The following is an 11,656-nucleotide window of genomic DNA, read 5'->3' as shown; positions in this document are numbered from 1 at the left end:
ATGTGCAGTGTTGCTGGCCTAATGCCAAGTTAAAAATTTGAGTAAACATTTGTAATCTTGAAATCTGTCCTTTACTGCCAAACCACATATCTTGTCAATTTTAGGTTTTTTGTCAATTTTTTTTTATCTGTTTCTTGGTCTTTCACAGGAATTTTCTAAATCGAATCCACTTGTTGACTTGATGTACGGAATTATATTATAAACAGTTGTCTTAAGTATATTTATTCATAGAGCAATTGCTTGTTCAGACTTGTTGGCTTCCATTAATAGTTGTACTTAAAAAATCATGTGATATTTTTGTCTACTGTTATTAATATTTAAAAAATTTAAAAAAAAATAAATTTACATTTATTTAGTTTTGTGAATAGTTTTATGATATAAATATGATTAAATAAAAAGTGACAATAACAATTATTACCAATACTACTTACTACTGATATTGTAGTAGACTTGTGGTACACAACAGTTAATATCAATACTACTTACTACTGATGTGGTAGTAGACTTGTGGTACACAACAGTTAATATCAATACTACTTACTACTGATGTGGTAGTAGACTTGTGGTAGACAACAGTTAATATCAATACTACTAACTTAAATGTGACACAACATTTACTAACAATACTACTTTCTGCCAATGTAGTAGTAGACTTGTGGTAGACATTAGTTACTATCAATACTACCTACTTAAATGTGACAACAACTACTACTACCAGTATTACTTACTACTGATGTGGTAGTAGACTTGTAGAAGAACAGCTTACAATCAAGAGGTTCAAATCTACCCTATGCCTCTAAAAGCATTCAGCTTGTTTCTCAGTGCGGGGAGTTTTTTCTTTACAAGGTTTGTGTTTCGAAACCAAAAAAAATTAAAGAAATAAAGAGTAAAAGAGTACCCTCCTTAACTACCCCCTTCAGGAACCAAGTAAATAGGAGGTAAAAAACAAACAAACAAATACATTATAACTAACTTAAAGACTACTGTTTCTAAGTGGAAAACATTAGCCAGAAAGTTTAACTACAGAAACAACTTTTTTCAAAAACACAATAGTTTCTTTATAAAAACTTTTACTACAAATTTTTAATTAATTTAAAAAAATGCATCACCTAAGTATAAAATATATATATATTTCAAGAATTGAACCAAATTATAAAATAGGTCTATGAAGATTTCTACTTAGTATAGATCGAACATCATTAGTGAAGCGCAAAGCATCCAGTATTGGTAATAAATTTAATAAAGCTGTGTCAGAAGGATCAGCAAACCATGAAACAATGGGAATCGCATTATCTAAAAATAAGTAAACATTTTTCAGAACCATTTCATTATGAAACAATGTGTTCAGAACCAAATTTAGAAAAAAATTCTCTATAAATTCTCTTGAAACAATTAATATAAGCATCATGTGACAATAGAAATTATTCAGTAAACAATAAAAACCATGTGACAAACAGAAGAAATCGGGGAATTATAAATGTATATATGTATACATTTGCCCATCAATATCAACGATTGGTTTGTTTATACCATTATGCAACATCAAATGTAATAAGTATTTTAATCACTTGATTTAAGGAAAGAAAGTTAGACTTTTGCAACTATGTAATAAAAAGCTTACAATGAACTTATCACAATGTAAATTATCACATACCTAAATACAAAAACACTAAATAAAATTTGATTCGTTTATACCCAATATATTACAAAGATATTTTTTTTTTTTTTTTTGGTTGTTCACCTCCCCAAGGCTCGAGGGGGGCCACTACAGTCGAGGAGGCTACTCATATTTTTTTTGTGTTTTTTTATTTTTTAGTTGTTATTCGTGTTGCAACTCTCTCTCAACTCTTTAACTCCGAAACACGAACCTTGCTGAGCAAGGCCGCTGCGCGGAGAAACTAAGTTGAGCGCGGTACTTCCAGGGACGTGGTGGGAGTCGAACTCCGAACCTCTTGCTTACAAAGCAAGCGCTCTTACCACTACACCACTACCGCATATATACAAAATTATTTATTTAGTACAGATTTACAGTTAGATTTTATTAATTATGATAATTAACTTTCATTAATTAAGATAATTAACTAAACCCTAAGATTAGGAATCATTTACCAGAAGAGTTAACCCTCTCAGTCCCTCTAACCCATTATGCAGGTCATAAATGTTAATTATTGCGGGTCATAGTTGTTAATATTTAGTGACCACATTAAAAATGGCATTTGATCACATGACCGATGTTAGGAAAAAATAGATTTAAAAGAAAATAGTTTTGTGACCCTTTTTCAGACAAAAAACAAAACAAAACAAGGATATTCTGACACTTAGTTTTTATTTTAAATTGATGATGTCATTTCACTTACATTTTACTGTTTTTATTTTATAGCTTTTAAATTGATGATGTCATTTCACTTACTGTTTTTATTTAATAGCTTTGGCAAATTTTATATGCCAAAGGGTCATTCCATATCAAATCACCTAATGGTCCCCAGGGTACCTCCTCAAATTTGCTTTAAATTTTGACCACCCACAGCTTTTATGAAAAAAACACAAACCTGAAAATTTCAGCTTGATCGACCAAACCATTCAAAAGTTATAACTGAATTAATATTGAACAAAATGGGAAAAATTTGAGTATCTGGAGCTTACAGTAGATTTTTTCGATTTTTACCAGATCATAACTTTTTAAATAAAATAGATGATCACCTGAAATTTTTTAGGGTAATAGTTTTTTACCCAAATTATCTACTTTTGTAGGTGTTTTTGACTGATTTAAACAGTTTTTGAGCTCTTGTACCTCAAAGTTGCTAATTAACGCAATACTATAAAAAATTTTGGAAACTTTAATGTGCTACAGTTCAATACCAACAGACAGGCTGTGCCAATTTTTTCGTTACTTTTGTATACTTAGTAAACACTTGTGGAAACAATTAAAATTATGTGTTAAAAGTTATTTTAGCACTTGCAGCTGCCTGTTAAAATATCACTTTTTTTAAAAAATACAATAAATTACATTTATTTTGTAGGCATAGAAAGTAGCGTAGACAGTTAAAATAAATTATAAAACTTTTTACTGGCAAGGTTCTATTATAAACAATCATCAAAAAAAAATTAAAGACCTATACTCTATTTTATGACATGATTGTAGCCATATGACTTAAATGTATATTTTTATTTTTTCCCTATATAAATATAATCAGTTTTTCCTAAAATAAAATTATCAGTGTCTTAACCTAATTTATTTGATATGATTTTATAATATGTATTTGTTAAATTTTATGCATATATAGTTATAATGATTTAACTTTCAGATGGTTATAATTTTCACATGGTTATAATTTGAGTGTAAAATGCTTCAATTGCTTCAATAGTTTGTATTAAAATCTAAATCTGCACAGTATTTTCTGGATTTTATTATTTTAGTTTTTAATATTGCAAGAACCAAAAAGTAAAAGTTTTGTGTATCCAGAAATAGTTATATGTAGAAATAGTTTACTGGTTGCATTTTAGACAGTTTATAATCACATTTATAATTGGGATTTCATTTTTAAGATTTTATTACTGGAAAAATATTATAATCTAAAAATTAAAAAAGTTTATTTTTAGATTATGTTACATGTTTAACCCACGATTTTAATATTTTTAGATTAGTAAAAAATGTCAGAGAAATGTTGTGTGGAAAGAGTTTTAAATGAAGATTGTGATAAAATGTCATATTGTAGAATGGTAGGAAGAATAAGACTAAAAGATACTGATATTAAAGTTTTAATGCAAAGGATAGGATACATTTTCAAACCAAATGAGGAGATATGTTTTCACCATGAAAAAGCCTATATTTCTAGATATGAAGCACTTCAAAAATACTGTTGTGATCCATTTAAAGTCTACAAGAAAAAAATTATCAAGGGATTGTGTAAAGTCAACATATCAATAGCAAATGAACTTAAGATCAAACCTGGTCAAAAAGTTTGTACTAACTGCATGAATGAATTCAAACTTGAAAAAATTACAAAAAGTAGTCAAGATGAAGCTGCTGAAGAAGATTTGAGTTGTTCAGACCTTGATAAGACAGTTCTTAATAAGAGTGTGTCTTTATTGGAAATATCTCTACTCAAAAATGTAAGAAGACGCAAAAATTAGGATATGGAAAGCAAAAAGCTAAAAAAATTGCAACAAGTATGACAAACCTAGTAGTGTCAGCATTGGATATAGACTCAAAAGATAAAGTATCGGAAAAATAGCAAAAATGTATAAACTGTAATGATTTAGACCAACTGTTAGATGCAATAAAAAATAAACTGAAAATAAGTTTGAAGGAAGAAAAAGTTCAACTACTAACACTAACTTCTGATAGTTGGTTAATTGAAAAAACTTGCAAAACATTTTCAGAACATCTTGTAAAAAAAGCTTGAAAGTTGAAAAAATGAAAAAGGAATATTTGCTAAAACTGAGGCTAAAATAAAACAGCCTTTGGAAGATATTGTTAAACAAAAAACCATTGAAATTTATGAATTCGAAGAGTTCACATGATAATGTCCAGGAAAAAAAGACTGTTTCTGTGTGTATAAATAATGTAAAAGTTCATAAACAAAAACGTTTAATATTAGTTCAATTAAAGGAACTTTATCTCGAGTTTAAGAAGTTATATCCTAAACACAAAGTTGGATTCATCAAATTCTGTGAACTAAGGCCAAAGTGGTGCATTACAGTTGACAGTAGTGGAAGTCACTCAGTTTGTGTATGTTTTTATCATCAAAAAAGTTGATCTATGCTGCTTTACCTAAGGGCCATTTAATATATTACAAAGATTTGACGAAAGCATGTGTTTGTTATATATATAGTCGAAGCTGTTTCATCTATGTTCCAACTCCCCTGGTAAAGCAAATTTAAAGACTTACTTTGAAATATGTTTGAAAATAATTTTGATTTTGATGATCATATCATATATAAACAATGGGTGTCAGCTGACCGTACTGCACTTGTCACAGTCCAAAAAGGCATTATTGAGTTTATTGAAACTATAAGTGAAACTTTGTATGATCTTTGTCACCACCACTTTATCAAAGAAGCACAATCCTCCTACTTATCAGAGGCAAAAAGAACATTAGATCAACACATGTACCATCTTGAAGATCACAATATAAATGCTGAGCACCATGGCAAAAGTCTTTTGCCATGGGATATAGCAAAGAAGTGATGTAGTATTTTTGCCAATCAACTTGATTCTCTGCGCAGCGACCTTGTTTATCAAGGTTCGTGTTTCGGAGTTATAGAGTTGGGAGAGGGTTATAACCACAAGTAGCCTCCTCATCTGTAGTGGCCATCTTGGCCTTGGGAAGGTGAACTACAAAATAAAAAAAAATAAAAAGAGGAACTATAAAAAGAGAAGCAGCAAAAGCGAGTCTATGAGCAGCAAATGCAAACCAGATTATCACACCAAATGAACTGTTTACATAGGCTGAAAAAAACATTAATGGTGTTAAAATATTTTATATTTCAAGTGATAATATCAATAATCATAAAACTTATTTTAACCTAAAGAAACGATATGAAGAGATGAGCACAGTCCCAGACACAAGAAGCAGTTTTGCACCAGGTGGAGAGAAATTATTTATATGGAGAATATCTAGCGATACTGTACTTTTGCTGAAAAATATTAACTTAGCAAAAAAAGATCCTTCAAACTTTCAACCTGGTAAATACATTGCATACTTTTATGATGATGAATGGTACATACGGCTTGTACTTGAGATTTGTCATGAAAACCAAGATGTAAAATTCATATATAGAAACAAATTAAATTTAAAATGGACTAATGATGCACAACCAAGTCAATGTTGGGTTCCATTTGACAAAGTAATATGTCAAATAATCAAATTTAATAATCAAATAATGATTATGAAAGTATTATGAGTTATGTAAATCAGAGAGAAATTAGTGTACTTGTGTTTAATGTGTATATACACTTTTTAGTTCAGCATTCTTTATTTTTTGAAAGTATAATATAACTAGAAACAATTGTAAAAAGGTTTTGTCTAACGCCAAAACCCGCTATTCTCAGGTCATGAAATCTCGCATCTCATAACAAAAATTAGGCTCTCGTGACTTCTGGAGAATCTTTAATAATATCAATAATAAGGGCAAATCTATAATTCCACCTCTCTTGTATGGTTCAGACTTTGTCACCTCACCTAAAGACAAAGCCGAATTGTTTGCTAAAAACTTTTCATCAATTTCATCTCTTGATTCCACTAGTTGCGTTCTACCTGATATTGTCAACAAACAGGTTGATCCATTGCTTGACATTCATATCACTCCAGCATCTGTATCTAAAGTGATTTCCTGCTTAGACTCTTCTTCAGCTTGTGGCCCGGACAACATACCTGTTATTGTCTTGCAGAAGTGTTTTCGGGAGCTGTCGTCTTTACTCTCAAAACTATTGAACAAGTGCTTATCAGTGTCTTGTTTTCCAGCCTGCTGGAAATCGGCATCTGTTATCCCTATTTTCAAAAATTCTGGAGAGCGATCTGATTGATCTAACTGCCGTCCCATAAGTCTTCTTCCTATCATAAGCAAGGTTTTTGAGTCTTTAATTAACAAACACTTAATTTCTCATCTTGAATCTAATAACTTACTTTCTGACCATCAATATGGATTTCGATCTTCTTGTTCTACAGCTGATTTGCTAACAGTAATAACTGACAGGTTTTATCATGCATTAGATGAAGGTGGAGAGGTTAAGGCTATCGCTCTTGACATTTCAAAAGCTTTTGATAAAGTTTGGCATGCTGGTATTCTCCATAAGCTTTCTTCTTATGGTGTATCCGGCAACATCTTTGAGATCATTGAATCCTTCCTTTCTAATCGTAGCATAAAAGTTGTCCTCGATGGACAACACTCTTCTTCTTATTCTGTAACTTCAGGGGTTCCTCAAGGTTCTATCCTTGGCCCTATACTCTTTTTAATTTACATTAACGATCTTCCAGATATTCTCACATCTAAGGTGGCATTGTTTGCTGATGATACTACCATTTATTCTTGTCGTGATAAGAAACCAACACTCTCTGATTGCTTGGAGGGGACATTTGAGCTTGTAAAGGATCTCACTTCTGCTACAGCATGGGGCTCACAGTGGCTGGTGAACTTTAATTCAGATAAAACTGTATTTTTTTCAGCCAATCGTTATCGCAATAATTTAGATCTTCCTATATTTATGAACGGTGATGTACTCGATGAGTCACCTACTCTTCATCTTCTAGGATTAACTCTTATTTTCAATCTTTCCTGGAAACCATACATCAAATCAGTTGCAAAATTAGCATCTGCTAAGGTTGTATCTCTTTATCGAGCTTGTCACTTTCTTACTTCGGATTCTATTCTCTATCTCTATAAATCTCAAATCCGGCCTTGTATGGAATACTGTTGCCATATCTGGGGCGGATCTTCTAATGATGCCCTTTCTCTTTTAGACAAGGTGCAAAAACGCATTGTAAACATAGTCGGATCTGCTCTTGCAGCCAACCTCCTACCATTATCACATCGATATAATGTTGCTTCTCTTTCCCTTTTCTACAAGTACTATAATGGGCACTGCACTAAAGTGCTAGCATCTCTGGCGCCATAATCTAAAATTCATTCTTGTTTTACTCGTCATTCAATTAAGTCTCATCCTTTTTCTGTGATTGTTCCTAAGTGCTCCAAAAACTCTGACTCGTCTAGTTTTTTTCCTCGAAAATCAGTTCTTTGGAATTCGCTTTCTTCATCTTGCTTTCTTGATTCATATAATTTGCAATCCTTTAAGTCGTCGGTCAATCGTTATCTTGCTATACAATCTTCATCTTTTCTCTTCCAATAACTTCCAACTTTAATAAGTGGTTGCTTGCAGTTTTGTTGGAAGCGAAGATGTTTTAAAAAAAACTTGCGCTATTAGGTATCCTTTTAAACTAAAAAAGCATTGCACTCAAAATGCTAAAATTATGCCATAAGATAGAGTATAGGTCTTTAATTTTTTTGGTGATTATCTATATATAAACCTTCTCAGTAAAAAGTTTCATAATTTATTAACTGTCTACGCTACTTTCTATGCCTACTAAGTGAATGTAATTTTATGTATTTTTTTAAAAAAGTGATATTTTAACAGGCAGCTGCAAGTGCTAAAATAACTTTTAACACATAATTTTAGGTTTTTCCACAAGTGTTTACTCTAAGTATACAAAGGTAACAAAAAAATTGGCACAGCCTGTCTGTTGGTATTGAACTGTAGCACATTAAAGTTTCCAAAATTTTTTCTAATATTGCGTTAATTAGCAATTTTGAGGTACAAGAGCTCAAAAACTGTTTAAATCAGTCAAAAACACCTACAAAAATAGATAATTTGGGTAAAAAACTATTACCCTAAAAAATTTCAGGTGATCATCTATTTTATTTAAAAAGCTATGATCTGTTAAAAATCGAAAAAATCTACTGTAAGCTCCAGATACTCAAATTTATCCATTTTTGTTCAATATTAATTCAATTATAACTTTTAAACGGTTTGGTCAATCAAGCTGAAATTTTCAGGTTTGTGTTTTTTTTATCATAAAAGCTGTGGGTGGTCAAAATTTGAAGCAAATTTTAGGTGGTACCCTGGTGCACTTTTGAAAAACTAGGTGATTTCATATGGAATAACTCCAAAGTTTTTAAAAAACATAATTGATGATGTCATTTCACTTACATTATACTGTTTTTATTTTATAGCTTTTAAATTGATGATGTCATTTCACTTACATTTTACTGTTTTTATTTTACAGCTCTTAAATTGATGATGTCATTTCACTTACATTTTACTGTTTTTATTTTATAGCTTTTAAATTGATGATGTCATTTCACTTACATTTTACTGTTTTTATTTTACAGCTCTTAAATTGATGATGTCATTTCACTTACATTTTACTGTTTTTATTTTATAGCTTTTAAATTGATGATGTCATTTCACTTACATTTTACTGTTTTTATTTTACAGCTTTTAAATTAATGATGTCATTTCACTTACATTTTACTGGCTTTTTTTTTATAGTTTTTAAATTGATGATGACACTTCTTTTACATTTTACGTTTTTTTGACTGAGAGTGAAAAGGTTTAAAAGCATTAGTAAGATTTTGTGACAAGAAATCATTTTTAAAAAGGAGAAAATAAAGGTCAAGAAAATAAAAAAGCAAATGAAGGTGTATTTTAAATAAGGTAAGAACATTGACCATAAGAAAAGGTAAGAACATTGAAAATAAATGTCTATTACACAGCGGATAAAACAGCGGAAACATTTTGTACCCTATTACTACCTGTTGCTGCTTAAATTTAATGTAAACCATTTACGTTAAAACTTTAATGCATATATAGAGTTGCAAAAAAACTTTTCTTTTTTTTCTATTACAATTTTTTGAGTGTTTTTTTGTGCTTTTTTCTGTTACTTTATTTTTATAGCAACATTTAAATTTTTTTATGGCATAAATTTTGAAATAGTTTTCTTTTATTCTATATATATTTTTAGTATATGATCATTAAAAGCAAAATAACATGCATTAACATCAATTTAACTCATTTTTAATAAAAAATTAAATTAGCTATAAGTTAGTTATAAATCTAGGCATATTGTATGTGAATGTTTATTTGCCATGTTGTACTTTCGAACAAACTGTGATAAATTCCTAATATATTGAAAATATTCTTATCCTATAAAAAAATTACCATTTTAATTTTGATAATGCAAATATATTAGTATAACACCATGCTGATTTAATATCAGACTTCAAATGCTCAAAGAAATAAGCAGTCTATAAAGATTAATTATTTCTTTGAGCATTTGTATATTACATAGTAATTTAGTCTTACATTGTTTGTTTGTTATAATTATCATATATATATATATATATATATATATATATATATATATATATATATATATATATATATATATATATATATATATATATATATATATATATATACATATATATATATATATATTGCTCTTATAATAAAAAGCCTTATACATGACTTAATTTCAATGAAAATTTAAAAACTCATTGTTTACTGAGTTTTCAGACAACCTTCTTCTGATGATTCGTAATTTATTTATTCATAATTGATTTTTTTTTACATCAAGACATTTTCACATAGAGTTTTATCAGGACACTTGTCAATTTTTAGACATAATATTATGGCAAAAAAAACATTTAACTTTTTCCATTTTGCTAATTTCAATTAAAGATTTAAATAAATGGGCAACTAAGGTTTTATTTCTGCCCCCTGTATGTAAGGAGAGCTAAATCATAAATGATTACCAAAAAGAAGAACAAGAAGAAATCACTCAATAATTTAAAAATATCCTTTCTCTCTACATATATGTTTATGCATATATAGATATTATAGTGCCTTATAACCCTCTTTAGATAGAAAATCGCAAGTCAGTGTTTTTAATATGCTGTGATTATCTTTTGTGTTAATCCTTTTTATAGATTTTATTGCAGAATTTCTATAAGTTTTTTAATATCTTTTTTTACAATCTTTTTTTGGATTTATATAAAATTTCCCTTCATTTGAGTACTAAGTTTTTAAAAACAATATTATTAGAAAATGACTTGAGCATGTACTAAATATTGGACAACTTAAATATTGGTTAAATATTGGCTTTAAAGAATTGATGTTCAAGGAAAAAAAACTAGACAAAGAAGAGTTTTTTGAGCACTTAGAAATAGTCACAGAAAAAAGATGAAACTTTATTGAATAACAAGTAACATGAGAATAAATTTTAGTAGATGGCACAAGAAACGTTAGCTCTTTAGAGCAGTGCCCATTATAGTATTTCTAGAAAAGAGAATGAGAAGCAATGTTACAACTATGTGGTGATGGCTGGAGGTTGGTTGCAAGAGCAGGTCCAACTATGTTTGCAATGCATTTTTGCACCTTTTCTAAAAGAGAAAGGGAATCATTAATTGATCCGGCTTAGATAAGACAACAGTATTCCATACAAGGACAAATTTGAGATTTATAGAGATAAAGAATAGAATCCAGAGTAGGAAAGTGGCAAGCACAATAAAGAAATGCAACCTTAGCAGATGGTAATTTTGCAATTGATTTGATATATGTTTTCCAAAACAGATCGGAAGTAAGAGTTATTCCTAGAAATGGAGGGAAGATTCTCATCATGACTCATCAAGTACATTACCGCTCATTAATATAGGAAGATCTAGATTAATGCGATAACAATTCGCTGAAAAAAATTTTCTCTGAATTAAAGTTCACCAGCCACTGAGTCTTGTGCTGTAGCAGAAGTGAGATTCTTTTCAAGCTCAAATTCTCCCACCAAGCAATCATAGAGTATTGGCTTCTTATCACGACAAGAATAAATGGTAGTATCATCTTATGTGAGAATATCTGGAAGATCGTTAATGTAAATTAAAAAGAGTATAAGGACAAGGATAGAACCTTGAGGAAACCCTGAAGTTACAGAGTAAGAAGAAGAGTGCTGTCCATCAAGGACAACTTTTATACTACAATTGAAAAGAAAGGATTCAATAATCTTAAAGACGTTACCTGATACACTGTAAGAAGAAAGCTTAAGAAGAAGACAGGCATGCCAAACTTTATCAAAAGCTTTAGTAATGTCAAGAGCAGTAGTCTTAA

The 11,656-nt window shown here is 29.8% G+C and overlaps 1 protein-coding gene across 2 annotated transcripts in view; it reads right to left on the bottom strand.

The window, feature by feature from the left end:
* Positions 1 to 1,015: 1,015 nt before the first annotated feature.
* The window catches only part of LOC100205677 (CTD nuclear envelope phosphatase 1A), a 41,213-nt gene continuing 30,572 nt past the window's right edge, over positions 1,016 to 11,656 (bottom strand). For both annotated transcript variants that reach the window (XM_065799993.1, XM_065799992.1), the window contains exon 9: positions 1,016 to 1,293. In XM_065799993.1, the coding sequence (XP_065656065.1) occupies positions 1,151 to 1,293 (143 nt within the window). In that variant the 3' untranslated portion in view covers positions 1,016 to 1,150. The remainder of the gene's footprint in view (positions 1,294 to 11,656) is intronic.

The sequence above is a fragment of the Hydra vulgaris genome, chromosome 06 (genome assembly GCF_038396675.1).
Source record: "Hydra vulgaris chromosome 06, alternate assembly HydraT2T_AEP".
Taxonomy (NCBI): Eukaryota; Metazoa; Cnidaria; class Hydrozoa; order Anthoathecata; family Hydridae; genus Hydra; species Hydra vulgaris.
The sequence above is the reverse complement of the archived record's forward strand: the minus strand, read 5'-3'. Positions and strand labels throughout refer to the sequence as shown.